At 44.2% G+C, this 16,982-nt stretch overlaps 1 protein-coding gene across 1 annotated transcript in view; it reads left to right on the top strand.

Moving 5' to 3' along the window:
* The window catches only part of Itgb3 (integrin subunit beta 3), a 61,978-nt gene that overhangs the window by 5,380 nt on the left and 39,616 nt on the right, over positions 1-16,982 (top strand). Inside the window, exon 2 of the mRNA XM_015507207.2 lies at positions 12,483-12,568. Within this exon, the coding sequence (XP_015362693.1) occupies positions 12,483-12,568 (86 nt within the window). The remainder of the gene's footprint in view (positions 1-12,482; positions 12,569-16,982) is intronic.

Here is a 16,982-nt window from a genome sequence, read left to right on the forward strand (position 1 = left end):
AGATGTGTATAAGAGACAGTATATATACACCACATTTTCTTTATGCATTCATCTGTTGAAGGGCACCTAGGTTGATTCCATAGCTTAGCTATTGTGAATTGAGCTTCTATAAACATTAATGTCGCTGTCCCTCCCTGTTTTTTTTATTTCAGTAGTTCAATTTCTTTGTTTGGTTAGTGAAGACGTTCAAACACTCAAGGAGAGAAAGATGAAGTGATGCATGTGAATCCTTTTATCTTATTTATTTTATGTGGTGTCGAGGATCAAACCCAGTGCTTCCATGTGCTAGGCAAGTGCTCTCCCTCTGAGCCACAGCCCCAGCCCTGCATGGGAATCCTAAGAAAGTCAAATGAGGGAGAGTCAGCTTGCTAATTATAATTAACCAGATGGTGTGTTCCACTCAAACAGGTCCCCTTGCATGTGCCGTGCTCATGTGTGCATGCTTGTGCTCCTTTACCTAAACTTGTGTTCTATGCCACTTCCTTTTATATGGGGGAAAAAAACCAACAACCTCAGGAAAAAGAACTGTGAGTCTGGAATTTAAGAACCTATGTCTGATTCATGGCTCTGCAGGCCTTTTCATGAACTTGCTGGGTGACAAGTCATCTTCCCTCTAGGCCTCTGTCTTGGAGTCTCAGGGGCTGCAAAGCAAGTGAAGGAGGAGATAAAAGAGAGTCTTCGGTTTGTTCCTGTTCCTTCCTCTGACCAGAGCAGTTCCTTCTTCAACGGATTAGCAACTTGGAATTTCATGTTAAGAGTTTCTTTAGGGCACGGGGAGAGGAGTCCTGCATTAGAGAGGACTCCAGAAGTTTAGCAAAAGGCATATTCAGTAGTCACTTTAAAAGTCCCTGTAGTTACCCAAAATCTCTTTGCTAATGGGATTTTTGGGTAGCAGAAACCTAGGTCTGTGAGATCCACTGATGGTTCTAAATCCTTCCATTAGCCACCACACAGGATGGCTCCAGATTAGACCTTCCAACTTGGATCCTCCTGCTTCAGCCTCTCAGGAGCTTGTGCCACTGTCCCCAGCTCTACAGTATCATATTTCTGTCTGCCTCAGAAGTGTTGGACCAGCTCCTCTGAGTGGAGGGGAGCTTGGTGTCTTCCTCCTGGAGCTTCCAAAGTTGGGAACAGACCAGCCTCTGGGAGGTTCCTGAAGGCTGTGGAAGCAGGCTGTCAAAGTTTACTCTTCTTTTTCATTCTTTTCTATCTATTATTATTATCAAACAAGAATTGCATATGTTTGTGATGCATGACATGTTTCGGAACATGTACACATCATGGAATGGCTAAATCAAGCTGCCTAACACATGCATTACCTCATGTACTTACCATTTATCTGTGCTGAGAACACTTCAAATCTGCTCTTTTAGGTAAATGAGCAGTTATTAACTCACGATGTTGCACAGTAGATTTCTTGAAGTATTCCTTCTGTTTAACTGAAATTTTGTATCCTTTGTCCAGAATCTTCCCATCCACCCTGTCCCCAAGAATTCATCCTCTTGTTCCAACCTAATTTTGGGTTCCAAGAGGCTATGGGGTTTGGATGCCAAAGGCACAGTAGAACACCTAGCAGACTCCGGGAGGGAGCCTGCACTAATGAATGGCAATGCAGAAAGGAGGCAGACCAGAGGTCATTTAAAACTAGCTTTAATTTTCTTTTAATTTACAAAAGTAATTCAGCTTGTTAAAAAAAAAAAGGCAGTACAGAAATATGATTCTGTAGAGCTGGGGACGGTGGCGCATGCCTGTAATCCTAGCTACCGGGAGGCTGAAGCAGGAGGACCCCAAGTTGGAAGCCAGCCTGGGCAGGGAGACAACAACTTAGTGAGACCCTTCACAAAAGATAAAAAGAGCTGGGCTGTAGCTCAGTGATACAGTGCTTGCCTCACATATGTGAGGCACTGGGTTCGATCCTTGGCACCACATAAAAATAAAATAAAGAAAAACACATAAAAAGATATTATGTCCAGGGGCTGGGGCTGGGGCTCAGAGGTAGCATACTTGCCTGGCATGTATGAGGCACTGGGTTCGATTCTCAACACCGTATACAAATAAATAAAAAATAAAGGTCTGTCAGCAACTAAAATATATATATAAAGATATTGTGCCCATTTACAACTAAAAAAAGGAAGATATATAGTAATGTAGAAAATACAAGTTTCTCATTATCTCATTCTTACAAATAACAACTGTGATTCACAATAGGATCACTGACATTTAATAATATATTCTAGGCATCTTTTTTATGTCAGTATATGACTTTCCATTATTTATTCTAAGAGATATATAATTTTAGCCAGAGGCAGACTCTTACAGGGCTGTATCAGAATTCATTTAACCAACTTCCTGTTGGCAGTCATTGGAGTCATTCCCAATGACTATAGATGAAGTATTATTTGCTGTTATAGATAAAGTTGCAGGGATATAACCTTATTCATTTATTATGCACCTTAGTTTCAGTTTTTCTACAGATTGAACTACTTTAACTAAAGTTGCTGGGTCAAAAGGCATGGATATTTATTTATTTACTTATTTAGCAGTGCTGGGGGTTGAACCCAAGGCAAGTGCCCTACCACTGAGTCACACTTGCAGCCTATTTTTTTTTCCTCTGTTGCCCAGACTGGTCTTGAACTCCTGGGCTCGAGTAATCTTTCTACTTCGGCCTTCCGAGTAGCTTCCGAGTAACCTAGCAAGGGCATTTTAAATTTTAATGAATGTTGACAAATTGTCTTCTAAAACAGTCAAACCAGTTTGCCTTCCTCCCAAGACTGGCTGGCAGTTAGGGCTGGTGACAGGACTGCTGCCTGCTGTTCTTACTCATGAGACATGAGCTGGGGAGGAAGATCCCAGAGCTGGAAAGCTGGATGCCAAGGTCTCCTACAGGGTACTGCTGGGCTGGGCCTTAAACCGAGCTTGGTACGGTCTGCCTCTTTCATATTCCGCATGAGTCAGATGGGAGGTGGGGCTGGTTAATAAAAATTTCCAGAACTCTGAAATGCAACATTTCAGATGTCAGTTATGCCATTAGGAAGAAATGACCCCTTGTGCATTGTGTAAGGGGGCTTGGACCTTGGGATGCTAGGCCTCCTAGAGTACCAGTCAACATGTTGATGTTTCTGGTGTTTGAAAGAATGCATACTTCAGGGGCCAACATTCAAGGTCATCTAATCCAACTTGGTTTATTTTATAGAAAAGCAGAAAGGAAATTCCTTAGAGGTAAAGGCGTTTCCCCTAGATCTCTTGGGCATTGTGTGGGATCTAGCCCTGAGGGCTCCTGTCTCCTGATTTCTTCCTTACATCCTGTCCTAGACAAGAATCCTCTCTTGTCTGACACTGAGGTGGAGAGGGGAGGATGGACATTCCTGGTGCAAGAAGTGACTAGAGTAAAGATAAGGGGGAGGGAACTGGACATTTTTTGAGCATCTACTATAAATTGCTCTTTCATACACATTACCTCATTTAATCCTAAGAACTCATGTGGCAAGCATTGTGCCCATATTTGGGAGCACAGAGTAAAGGAAACAACTGTTGAGGTCTCCAGACTTGGCTGATGTGGCAGGGTTAAACCTGATAAATATTACGGAGCAGTTACGAATTCTCTCTCTCTTTTTTTAATGTTTTACTTGCCGATGGACATTTATTTACTTATTTATTTATTGAATGCAGAATGCATTACAATTCTTTTTTAAAAATTTATTTATTTTTTAAAAATTTATTTATTTATATTTATATAACAATGGAATGCATTACAATTCTTATTACATATATAGAGCTCAATCTTTCATATCTCTGGTTTTTACATAGTACACTCACACCAGTTCGTGTCTTCATACATGTATTTTGGATAATAATGATCATCACATTCAACCATCATTAATTATCCCATGCCCCCTCCCTTCCCCTCCTACTCCTCTGCCCTATCTAGAGTTCCTCTATTCCTCCCAAGCTCCCCCTCCCTATCCCACTATGAATCAGCCTCCTTATATCAAAGAAAATATTCGGCATTTGTTTTTTTGGGGGGGATTGGCTAACTTCACTTAGCATTATCTTCTCTAACTCCATCCATTTACCTGCAAATGCCATGATTCTATTCTCTTTTATTGCTGAGTAATATTCCATTGTGTAATTTTTTTTCTTATATCCATTCATTTATTGAAGGGCCTCTAGCTTGGCTGATATGGCAGGGTTAAATCTGATAAATACTAGGGAAAAGTTACGGATTCTTTTTTTTTTAGTTGTCGATGGACCTTTTTTTTTAAAAAAATTATTTACATGTGGTACTGAGAATCAAACCCAGTGTCTCACACATGCTAGGCAATTGCTGTATCACTGAACTATACAACCCCAGCCCCAGCAGTTACAAATTCTTAAACAGAGATGTGGCTGGGCCTCCCAGAGAGCAGCAGAGAGATTCAGGGACAAGCCTGGGATCATAGGGCCAGTGGGAAGGACACAGGTGGCTTTAGACCCCCTGGTCTCCTGCTGGTCTTCAAGCTTTTCCTGCTGTATCCTCCATGCCCATTGTTTAACCGCCCCTGCCTCATCCAGTTTCTCCAGGCTGCATGTTTATTTTATACCACAGCCATTGACAAGATGGGACTCTGCCCAAGGATGTAGTCTTTGGCACATGACTCTCTAATTAACCCCGTCAGAGGGGATAACTAGACATGATCTGGCTTCATTTATAAGGACAGGGCCTACTGGCTGAAGGGTCAGTGACAGGGGATGGCACAGTAGTCAAAACATTTTTGAGCCTTGTCCAAAGGGCATCCACTTGCTCAGGCCAAAGTCCTTCCTGTCCTTCCCTCATACCCCAAGTGGCCTCTTTCATCAAGTCCTTAGAACACGTCCAGCATCCGACCACTCCATCCACTCCACTACCATTCAAGTCCAGACTACTTCCATCTGTTGTCTGGATTATCTTAATAATGTCCTAATTGGTCTCTTTGCCTTCTGGCCTCCCTGCTGTCTGTCCTCCATTCAGCAGCCAGGCTGAGCTGTTTCTGCTCACTTCTGCTCAAATCCCTCTGGTGCCTCTCACTGAAGGACGTGTAGAGACTGAAGACCACCCGCGCTTCCCTGGTTTGTGGCTTCTAAGGGTTCCGATCCCTGCTTCTCCACCCTCCTCTCTTCCTTCTCCTCCTCTATTTCTCTTCCTGCTATTTTTTTCAAAAGGCTGAGGTCCACCCAGCACTGGGTTTGGGTTCTTTCTGGAGTGCTAGTCCCCTGGATCTTCCCACAGTTCACTCTTTAACCTCATTTTGGAATGTGAACTTGTTGGAGAGGCCTTCCTGATGCCTTCCCCTCCTTGCTTACTATTCATTTATCCTGCTTTATTTTCTTTAAACATTTGCCATTGTTTGAAATTATGATTTTTTTATTGTTATGTTTTTTTTGGTATTTAATAAAAATTTGTTCTAATTAGTTATATATGACAGTAGTGCTGTGTATGTTTTTGTTAGCAATTTTCTCACAACATATAAGCCTCACAAGAATGAAGGCTTTGTTAGTTCATCAGTGTGCCTCCAGCGCCCAGGTGAGTCCCTGGTACAGGCAGGTGTCGCAGGGAATAAAAGAATCAGTGAATGCTGACACCACTGAGATATATTGGTAGAAAAGTATAAGGCTAAAGTAACCATTTTGCTGATTAAATATAGCAAAGTTTTCAGTCCAGGCTGACTTATTTCAGGGCACTACTTTTCAAAATTATGTCATACAATATTAAGGAAATGAAAATCCATTCTGCTAGGTTCTTAGGGATTTGGTAACAAAGTACCACAAATCGGATGTCTGAAAACAACAGAAATTTATTCTCTCTGGAGGATAGATATCTGAAATCAAGGTGTTAGCAAGGCCATGTTTTCTGAGACTCTGGGTAAAATCTTTCCTTGTCGGGGCTGGGGATGTGGCTCAAGTGGTAGCGCGCTCGTCTGGCATTGTGCGGCCCGGGTTCGATCCTGAGCACCACATACAAACAAAGATGTTGTGTCCGCCAAAAACTAAAAAAATAAATATTAAAATTCTCTCTCTCTCTCTGTCTCTTAAAAAAAAAATCTTTCCTTTTCTATTCATAGTTTCTGATGGTGGCTGCAATCATTGGTGTTCCTTAACTGCCGCCTGTAACTGTGCCTCTGTTGTCACATGCCACCATTCTCTCTGTCTCTGTTTTCACATGACATTTCTTTCATCTTATAAGGACATATTGGATTAGTGCCTACTTTAATGATCTCATTGATTACCTCTGCAAAGCCCCTATTTCTCAATTCTACACTGGGGATTATGACATACATATCTTTGAGAGTTTAATTAAATCCATAACAATTTTAATACTGGTGGAGGCAAATTATCACAAATGTTTTCCAAAGTTAAATACTATATTTAATTGACTCTGATGCATTGCTTTTTTCCTGTGGTATTGGGGATCGAACCCAGGGCTCCGCACATGCTAGGCAAGTGCTTTACCACTGAGATGTGCACCTATTCCTATCTACCTATTCTTGAAAGGCCAGGCAGTTTTACCTTTTGATGGTCATGGGGTCTTTTTATTGTTGTTGTTGCTATACTCGGGATTGAATCTAGGGCTTCAAGCATCCTAGGCAAGCGCTGTATCACTGAACTACATCCCCAGTTCTGTTTACTTTATTTTGAGACAGGGTCTTGCTAAGTTGCTGAGGCTGACTTTGAATTTGCAACCCACCTGCCCCAGCCTCCCGAGCCCCTGGGATTACAGGTGTGTGCCACGGCGCCTGGCTGCACTTTATTTTTTGAAAAGTTTAGAATCTCTGAAGCCCATAATCTTAAATTTGGTGAAATGTGGCAGTTTGGATTCCTTATGCTTTAGGCGATGCTTCCTGGAGCTTTTGCTCAGAGTACAGAGGTGTGCATTGCCTTGAATTCCACCTTCTTTCTCCTTCCCCCTTCCTTGGGTTACTGAGCTACTGCTACCTTTAAGAAAGGAACAAAAGTAGACTTCCTTTGAAATACGCTTTATAGAAACCACTTGTGCACACACAGGGCCTTTAACACGAGAAGTTTTGTTCTTCCATGAGTCACCCAGCCAGGTGACTGCAATGGAAGATCAGGTATTGAATCACCCAGGGTCCCCAGTGGACCCTACTGGGAATTGGCCAAAGGTCAGTGGCAGGGCTGAGGATCCAGGCCAGAATTCCTCTCCAACAGACAGTGAGAGAGATGTCCATAGACTGTGGACATCTAAACACTGCCCTCTAAACACTGTTCATTCTAACTTGGCCCTCTCCTGACGTCCCCTGGCCTCATCAGGGTGGCCTGTTCTTGCATCCTGTTTGATGGGACACCATGTCCCCAAAATAGCCTCGTTGACGCATATGACTTCCACTGGTTCCAACTCCCTTCCTTGTTTCCTTTTTTTTCTCTATTTTTCCCACCCTTTGAATCTGCTCTGGTTCTGTGAACCAGGCTGATGTGCCAAACCACAGCCTTCGACTTCTACTTTCCAGGCAAGCATCTTGGCTGGCCTTGCCTACCTTTCCTATTGGCCTTCTTTTTTTGGCCATCTCTCCTAGATTGGATTTTTGAATGCTGATATTCCTAACTCCATGTAGAAGCCAGATCTGATAGTTGGTCATTTGACCCGAGCCTGATACTTTCTGCTCCACGTTCTCACCCCTGCCCCCTCTGTTTGGGGTGTACTTGGCTTTGTGTCTAGTGTTCTATAAAATAGTATCTTCAAGGAAAAAATAAAATAAAAACATTCATTTGCCCTGAATAGCTTGAGACTAAGGATAAAAACAGCAACAATAAAAACAATGGCAACAGCATTTATTGAGCATTTTCTGTGTGCCAGCTGTTATGCTCAGCTATGTTCCAGGTTCTTTTAATTCTTACAACTATCTCATGAAGACCAGGCCCAGTCCAGCTTGTTTTCCTGCTCTGGCTAAACTGTCAGAGGAAAGAAGCTATAGCAGTTGTCCATCTTTTTCAATGACATTGTGATGAAGATCCCCACTTCTCTCGGAGGGCCATGTCTGGGCCCCAGAGGCTGAGCAGGAACACAGGCTTTTGGGAATGACTGAAAACGTAGGTTCAGACTCCTTGCTCATTGTTCAGTTTGGCAGGGTGGTCTCGGAGCAGCAGCTCCTTGAATCAGCACGGGCCCAGCTTGGAGACTTCTGATGTGAGTCAGTCACTTTGAACCACTGCATTCCAGGAACCTGCCCTAAGTGGCAGGACTTGGTTGGGGAGATCATGGAAGGCTCATTGGTTCTCATGAAATCAACCTGTGATTCATTAAAAACAAGGGATAAAGGGGAGTGGGTAACCATGACTGCAAGGCATGACTTCCTAAAGACCAAATCCCAGCAGCTCAGCTCCTCATCTGGGGTCAGGGACGACTCATACACTAGGAGGGGCCTGCTGTTTTTTATTTCACATCTGGCAAGGCTTTCTTTTGTGGCTATGAATCAAGGACTCATAGGGAAATGCTAACTTGAGAATGAATGGCTGGATAAATGGACAGACTGGGAAAAGTTTTCAAAAACAATCTGGTAGTGCCCACGCTTCCCACGCTGCCCACGCTTCTCTTCTGCCTTTCGACTCTCTGCAGTTGCTTTGTGTTTCTCCTCGGGAACCTCCACGGCATTTATATCCAGAATTATTTCTTGGATGCCAGTCCTCATGGCAATTCCCAAAAGGGAGAGAGATACCTAAAATAGTTCAGGCGAGGCTCCTTTCTGAACTCTTCTGATAGAACAATAAAGAGGGGCTATGTCCACATCTGCCCGGGGAGAGAGCAACTGAGAGGCCCAGACATGGTCAGGCAGCCCCTGGCTGGGAGAAGCCTTGGGTTGCCTTGTTGGTTCTGAAGATTGAGATATCCTGACTATGGCTCTGGGAAGATTAGTTTCCTTTATTTTCCATTACAGCTTTTTGTCTGGCTGAGGGATACCCCACCTTAGAGGTGACCTTGATGTTTTAGGGCCAGGCCCGGAACCTATGACATAATTTCCACCCACAGTCCTATGTATACATGCTAAGATTGTAGTCAAGCAGAGGTAGGGCTCTAGAAGTTACTCATGGGCTTATAGCAGCATCCCTCTTGTTGAATTTTAGGATTAAGAAAGGCCCTTGAAGTTAGTTAGACTCAGGTTACGAAGAAACCTGGAGTTTCTAGGAGTTACTTCAAGGATTCCACATTTTGTGGAGAACAGTGAAGGTCTAAATTGAATGAGGGACCCATTTAGAATTCTATGAGTAATTTTGAGAAATGAATTCATTTGCTTAAAAACAAAACAAATAAAACTGATGTATTGTAATACCTTTATATATATTTACTGAACATCTTTGAACAAGGACTGGGTCCTGTCTGGGCAGGCTAGGGCAGGCCTGAAGGGAACCTAAATATGTTGGGTGGCAGTGTCATTAAGATGAGAAAAATAATAATAATAATGTGGTAGTATTACTAGAGTTGAGAAAAACAAGGCTGAGAGGAGTTAAATGACTCACCTAAGGCCACACTATTAGCAGGTAACTCAGTATCACAGTCTTCTGATGGCCCATGCACCCTTCTGTTAGATCCCTTTGCCCCTAGTGAGGCCCTACAAATACTGATAAAGTGTAATTTTCTTCTTTTTCTCTCTATGTTGGGATTGAACCCAAGGCCTTGCACATGGTAAGCATTAGTGTAAATTTCAAAGAGTTAAATGTATAATTCTAATATAAATAGAAAATAAATGCATGTCAAGGATTTATTTAGCTTAATTAAAGAGAGGACCAATAAAATGTTAGGACTATTTGAAATGAAAATTCAAGGAAGAGAGATTAATACTTGGTCAGTCAAAGAAAGGTGGGAATGAATTATGGCTCATAGATTCAGAATTGGCCAGTGTTTACAAAGCAGTAAATCTTTCAAATTTTTTTTTTAGTTGTAGATGGACACAATACCTTTGTTTTATTTATTTATCTTATATGGTGCTGAGGATGGAGCCCAGTGCCTCACACGTGCTAGGCAAGCGCTGTACCATTGAGCTACAAACCCAGCCCTACAAAGCTGTAAATCCTACTGTTTGAAGGTTACCTTTTCTACTAGACAGAAATTATTTGCATTTTTGTTGGATAAGAATCATACAGGTTGTTTCTCATAAAAAATCATTTACATTGTCATTGGATACCCGCTACTCTTACAAGAGTTGTAGAGTGTCCTAATCAATAGAAATCAAACAAAAGATAGAAAATAAATCACTCAAAAGGTAGAAAAATCAAATATCCTTAACCTCAGCAGGTCATTTTCTGAATGTATTTTTGTCCAGGTGTTGTGATGAAAGGAACTCAGTCACACTATAATAAAATAGATTGGGACATTTTGTCTGGGAGAAGTTTTGGGGATATTGGAAAAGTACTCACTGGGGACAATTTCCCCCAAACACAGACTTGCTGGTCTTTACAGCTGGGGGCAAAGTAGGCCTTTAGAAACCTGGATAATGAAACTGTCAGGATAACTGAATGGATCTTTCTTCATTCTAGGGAGGAATGGGTCTTCCTCATTCTGTGTCTTATACTGGAAAAGGCCTCCCTGGGGTCCCCGCAAGAAGAGGGGTTTAGTTGGCTGAGGCCAGGGAGGCTGAGCTAAGGAGCAGGGAGCGTGGCAGCTTCTGCACAAGCAGATGCCTGGGTTTTGCTTCCTGGCTGGGTTTCTCAGGGATATTTTCGTGCCCCTTGCTGTCCCCACTCCTCACCCCCATCCCCAGGCTTTCCCCTGTCCTTTGTCAGTCTGAGGACTGTTCACACCAGAATGGTATCTTTTCAGGTACCCCTTGGCTCACCAAATTCTTAGGCAAATCCTGTGAGGCCGATATGTCATTTCGTAGAGAATAGGCAGGTTGCCCAAGGCTATAGTACAAAGAGCATTTGGAATTCAAGCATAGACCTTACTTCCAATGCCCCAACTCCATGATCTTCCAGTTCCGACCAGTTGATTTTTTCTTGACATTTCTGAAGCTCTCTGGAGCATGTCATACTTGGATTCCAAAATACGTGTATATGGGAAGTGTCGCAAAGGGGCAAAATTGTGACATATGCAGTCGAGGGGAGAAATAAAGAATGTCGAGGCGCTTCTGCCCCTTTCAATGCTTTATTCACTCAAATTACTCAATACAATTTCACTCTATAGGTTCTTAATAAAGAAAATGACAATCCTTAATGCTAGGCACTGCAATAGACATAATCAATTCACAGCAAACAATTCTAGATTGATTCTAAGCACTGCAAAACACACTTAATCATGATAAGCTAATGACAGACATCTCCTCTGCATGCTAAGTTCAAAAGTCTTAAGCCTTAAGCTTTATGCCAGCAGATGCACACTCACTCAGACCACGGTGACCAGGTCCAGAACCAAGGCAGGCTTTTCCTGGTGTGGAGTGGATGACCCGTTGAGGAGAGGGTCATAGGGAGAAGTTGCAGCTCTCACCAAGGTCCAGACGAGGTAGTAGAGTTTGAAAGTGGTGAGGATCACACAGAGGCTCAGGAACGATGACAAGTGATGGGATGTCAGGTCCTCATCAGGCTCTCCAGCTCGAGTGCATCCTTGTTTCAGCTGGCTGAATCCCTGTTCATTTGTTGTATCATTTATACTAAATTTGGGGGGTTTTTGACCCCCTTTCCAATCCTTATCAGCTACTACTGGATTTCTCAGTAACATCATTTACCCTGAGGGCAGAAACATCTGGTCTGGTGGTCTCCACCCTGATCTTCTTGCCTTTTCCTCTTACCAGGCGAGGACAGCCTGCCAGGGGCTTCACTCTGATTACCAGGGTGAGGGGAAGTAACTTGTTTGAGGCCATACTGGAGGGCTCTGTGGGTGTGCCTTGGGAGACTGCAGGTTTCAAACTGGAGTTTTTAAAATGGAGTTGCTTAGGCTGAGGCCTAAGGCCATCCTAACAGGAAGCTTAAGAAGTTTTCAGATTTGCTTTCGTCTAGCAGGCCAATGAGACACTGCCACTAAAATCACCCTGCCCTCCCTGTTCCCACCACACTTAGGCTATGCTTAATGTTAGTGCCTCTGGGATGCTCTGTGTTGTGGCTGTGAATATCACTTGGGTAATTGAAGAGGACACTTGCCACTTTGTTTTATTTATTTATTTTATATGGTGCTGAGGATGGAGCCCTTGTATTTTCATTTGCACAATGTAGGCATCAAGCCAGTTGTTCATTAAAGCCTTTCCATCAGTTGTGATCAGACACTTGGGCCCATGTCTCAGCCACATCCCATCACTTGTTATCCCTGTGACCTCATCAGCTGAGGGTGGAGATGAGTTTCTCCGAAGTCTTTATTCTCTTTCTTCCTTATCAATAGCCTGTTTGGTAAAAGCCTGTGAAATGATTAAGGTGTGTGCACTTGAGGGCTGTGAACCTGGGTATTTGGGAAAGTTGGGAGGGATAGGGCAGGCTGGTTACTTCATTGAGCCAAATCAGGTACTAATGCCCTTATCTCTGTGTTGCAGGACCCAACATCTGCGCCACAAGAGGCGTGAGCTCCTGCCAGCAATGTCTGGCTGTGAGTCCTGTGTGTGCCTGGTGCTCTGATGAGGTGAGGAACAGACACTGTACCTTGTTTTCCCTGACATAGACACAGACTCCTTAGGTTATCTCCTTTCTCCTAAATGCATAGCAAGACCCTTCTGAGCAAGACTGGGGTGAAGCCTTCCCACTGATGGATGTTGAAGAGCCATTACAGGAACATGGCTGGGAGTGCCACCCAGAGTCTCCTGGAATGCCCCCACCCAGCCAGTTCTGCTGAGCCTCTAGCTTGGCTGTAACCATTGCTACCCTTTATCACCCTTTGCTTGCCTTTCGTTGGGGTGGGATATTCCAGGAAAGAGGGGCCTCATGTCCCAAAGGAGGGACAAAGGGGTATAGATATGGAGGGGTAGCTGTTTTCTTTCTTCTAGAACTTCAAAAAGGCAAATAGAAGAGGAATCTTGCTCATATGTGGGGCATTTGATTAGAGGCCCTTTCCTCTTCTTCCCCTCTCTGATGGCCTCTTTTTCTTCTTTCCCTCCTTTCTTCCCTCTCCTAGGTGTCAATGAGAGAAGGAGCTGGGCCCATTGGTGAGGATGGGAGGGTGATGGGAAAGGGTTAGCTGTGTCTATGAGGAGGGTTTGTTGTGTCTGGGGCCCTAGGGAATGAGTGTGTCTGAGCAAATGCTATGTTTGTGGCTGGCTTGGGAATTTGGAGCTGGCTAGGCTGGGGGTGGGGAGAGGTAGACCTGGCTGGAGAGATTCCCAGCCATTACAGAGTCTGAGGCTGAGTCACTGGCCACTGGCAGGTGGTTACCTGAGCTCCTGGCCTGGCTGCTACTCAGCTACCAGAGGGAGGCATCCTCTGTCACTCGGCATGTCCCTGCCCTCTATAGTTTTAAGATTGCTCTAACTGGGCCTTTCATTCCCCCTGTCTACTTCTCTTCCTGATTCACTGATTTTCCTAAAAAGGCAACCTCCCATGCAGGCTGCGGGGGAGGGGAGCTGGGAGGCTGTGTTTATCCCCAAGAGGAGGCTGCCAGAGCCCAGAGGCCAGCTCAACATGCTGCTTTGGCCTCTGTGCCGTGAGGCACGGGAACTGCTTCCCGAGGCAGCTGCCCAACATCTGGGCCACATTGACTTCTTTTAGTAAATGAAACATTCTCTGGGGCTGGGAGTGGGAGGTGTGTGGGGAGGGTGAGTCCTTCTCCTCCACCCCCTCAGGTGCCCCTCCCCTCTGGGCAGAACTGGCTGCTCAAGTGTTGAGGTGGCTTCTTCCCTTCTCATCTGCCCTCTCCTCCTTCCTCCGGTCACCATCATGAATGAAGCTTTTTTAATAAGAAAGTGGGAGCTAATGCAGGTGTCTGGTTTGGATTGGGTGGCCTAAAACTGGTAGAGCAGAGGAGGACTGGGGTAGAAGCCCTAGTGTCCCTCATTTCCTCCTTCTCCTTCCTTCCTTTTCAGTCCAACACAAAAGAAAAGGCAGGCAGCTCTGCCCCAGAAAGTCTAGGGGAAAAAAAAGGAAACATTCTTGGAAAGTCTGTCCCATACCCTTTTCTTCCCATTTTTCACTCTTCTTGATCTTCCCAGGGTTGAGGTCTGACCAGGTGCCACCTTCAGAACAAGTAACCAGATTTCAGAGATGCAAATATGGAATATTTATGGGTGACCATGGTGACCTCTGAGGCAGGCTGGGTGAAGTCAGGGGCAGGGGAAGGGGTGTGTGCAGGGTAGGATCAAAGTATGAGGTTGGGCCAGCCCAGGAATAGGAAATGGGAACAGCTAAGAATGGAGAAAACTAATGAGGATGGAATATAAATGGAAGCAGAGGAGCACAAAGCTTTAGTGAATGACTACAGCAAAGGGTGGAGGACCCCAGTGTGATGCAAAAATGTGTCAGCCAGGGAGGAAAGAGATGGGAATCCAGACTGTAACCCTTGCCTGGGTCTTCCCCTGCACAGCCAAAGATGGGCTGAGGGTGTAGCTTGGTGCTTCTGCGCCCCATGCCTTGACTGTTCCGAGCCATGCTGGCAGTGCCTGGAAAAACAACTGGTTGGGCTCTGCTTTCCCTTGGTCCTTAGAGGACAGCAGCTCTTGGGTGTGTAGCGAGTGCTTGGCTGGGTAATAGGAAAACATAGCCAACGTGCTTGAGAGTGGTGTTTTGGGCCCATCTGCGTAGGGTGTGTTCTTGGAGGGTTGGGGTTGGGGTGGTGTGCTCTCCCTAGTGGTACATCTAGCAAAAGGCCAGCTTCATGCAGAAATTCATCTTGTCATTTTGGTCCCAGTGGCACCATGCCGGTGCCTACACCTTTCCAAACTCACCTGGTGGTGAAAATTGCCTGAGGTGTTTGTTAAAAATAAAGGTTTGTGGGATGGACCCTGGACCTATTGCATCAGAATGGGTTGTCATGGTAGCAAGTTGGACAAACATTGCTCATCAGAAGAACTGATTGTTGATCAAGGAGAATGGAGGCAGAATTGAGGTTTCCAGTCAAATACAGAACACCCAATTAAATATGGATTAAATAGCAAATAATTTTAGTATTAGTATGTCCCAAATATCTGCTAAATTTGGCAATCCTAAGGTGGAGGTGAAAGGAAAGCGAGGAACCAGGAGATGGGCGAGTGACAAATGAAAGACGGAGACCAGGCAGAGATACACACGAGAGTTTATTTGTCAGTGTTGTCAATAAAGGCCATCTCTCCATAGATGGAGAGAGACAAAACAGGCTTGGGGTATGGGGCTTTTATGGAGTAGGCTCAGGGATTAGAGCCAAGAGGTTAAGGGTAGAGTTGGTATGAGGGAGTGGTGAGTTTTCTCAGAAAGGCCCTTGGGTGGGAAAGCAACATTTTTCTTAAAATGGCGGCTGTCACTTAAGATGGCCATCCATCTTAAAGCAAGGACTTTACAGGAGGAAATACTAGCGCTTGGTATGTAGGCCTGAGTGCATGCTGGGAGGTGGACCAGCTCCCTCTTAATCTGACATCCAGGGGTGAAAGAAGAAGGTTAGGTTTGGGTCTAGAAAAATAGAAGACTCCAGTAGGACTTCCTTCTTATTTTCCTCTCTGCAGCTATGGAAAGGCATGGGCCACTCTTTATGGTTCTTTTTAGTTACAAACACAATTTTGTTCTCACTTCTTTGCTGTTCTTTCTTTCTGCTTATTTTTAACCTGGAGGATAAATGTCCATCTTGAGAGTTTTGCTTCAACTTGTTATTATAAAAAACATCAACAATGACGGGATAAAATTAAGAGTTCTTTCCTTGTAAACAAGGAAGTATGAATACCCACAACTATAAAGTTCAATGTCTTCCTTCTCCTCTCCTTCTTTTTCTTCTCTCTGTACATCTCTGCATGTTCAAGTGATTTCTTGTTTTTGCCAGATGAACCAGTCAAGATGACAATGTTAATTTATTTGGATTGGAGATGTTTTTGTAGTTCCCTGGAGTGAAGGAAAGTACTAGGGCATGTTGCCCCTTGCTTTTCTCTAAGGAGAATATGCAAAAACAGTACTAGTTGCAATGGAAATTGTAGAAAAGAGTCACCTTCTATTCAATTTTACTTGTTTGAACCATATCCAAAGGATTTGAGGGTATTTGACTTATACTGAGGTATTTGTATTCTGAAAGCCTTTCATGCTCACAAAATTATTTTATCCCCTGACCAAATCCTGTGTGATATACAGCATAATAATTATTCATGCTGTACTTTCCCAATTTCCAAAACAGGATTAATGGGGAATAGTACCAAAAGCACGTGTCACTTCCCAGGAAAGGAAGGTAATTCAGCAGCTCACAGAGCACATGGGGCCACACCTCCCACCTCTGTGCTCAGCATCTTCCCTGGGTCCTGTCCATTTTTGCCCTTTTTGTATAAAATTCGGTTTCACTGGAAACTGCAACTTTCATATCTGCCTTCTTTCTAGTCTTCTCTCCAAGTAACCTGGAGACATCCCTTCTACCATCTCTGCCTGGATATTCAGGAAGGGAATGTTGCTCAAGGGTGTTGAGGTCACTGCTCTGGTGTCCTCCAGGGACAGGAGGCTCTCAGGGAGAGCAGGGTTGATGAGCAGGCCTCTGATGTCAAGGGGCGGGAGGGAGGGTAAGAAACCATTTTTGTTTTTCCGTGTTTATTTTTCTAAGGAAATTCATACTAAATTTTAAGGACCTCAGCATGTCTTTGCACTTGAGATCCTCTTCTAATTAGGACCGCCATAGTAGAAAATGGGAGTAAGAGAACCTCCCTCAAGAACATTCTCTTCCTTCATTTGAAGCAGCTTGAAGACATTTGATGGCTTGCAGTTCTCATTCAGTTCTCTGCTCTCCCCACCCCCAGATCTTTCCTCCAGCATCTGCCTTGTCCTGGAAGGGATCAGCTTCCTTGGTATCTTGGTGATCCACTCATTGCCTTTTTGGGAAGGTTTTCTCAGGGCTTTGTGGGGAGCTGCAATCAGAAATAAGGGTAGGGTGTTTTTTTTTTTTTGTT

This window comes from Marmota marmota, unplaced genomic scaffold (assembly GCF_001458135.2).
Source record: "Marmota marmota marmota unplaced genomic scaffold, marMar, whole genome shotgun sequence".
Lineage (NCBI taxonomy): Eukaryota > Metazoa > Chordata > Mammalia > Rodentia > Sciuridae > Marmota > Marmota marmota.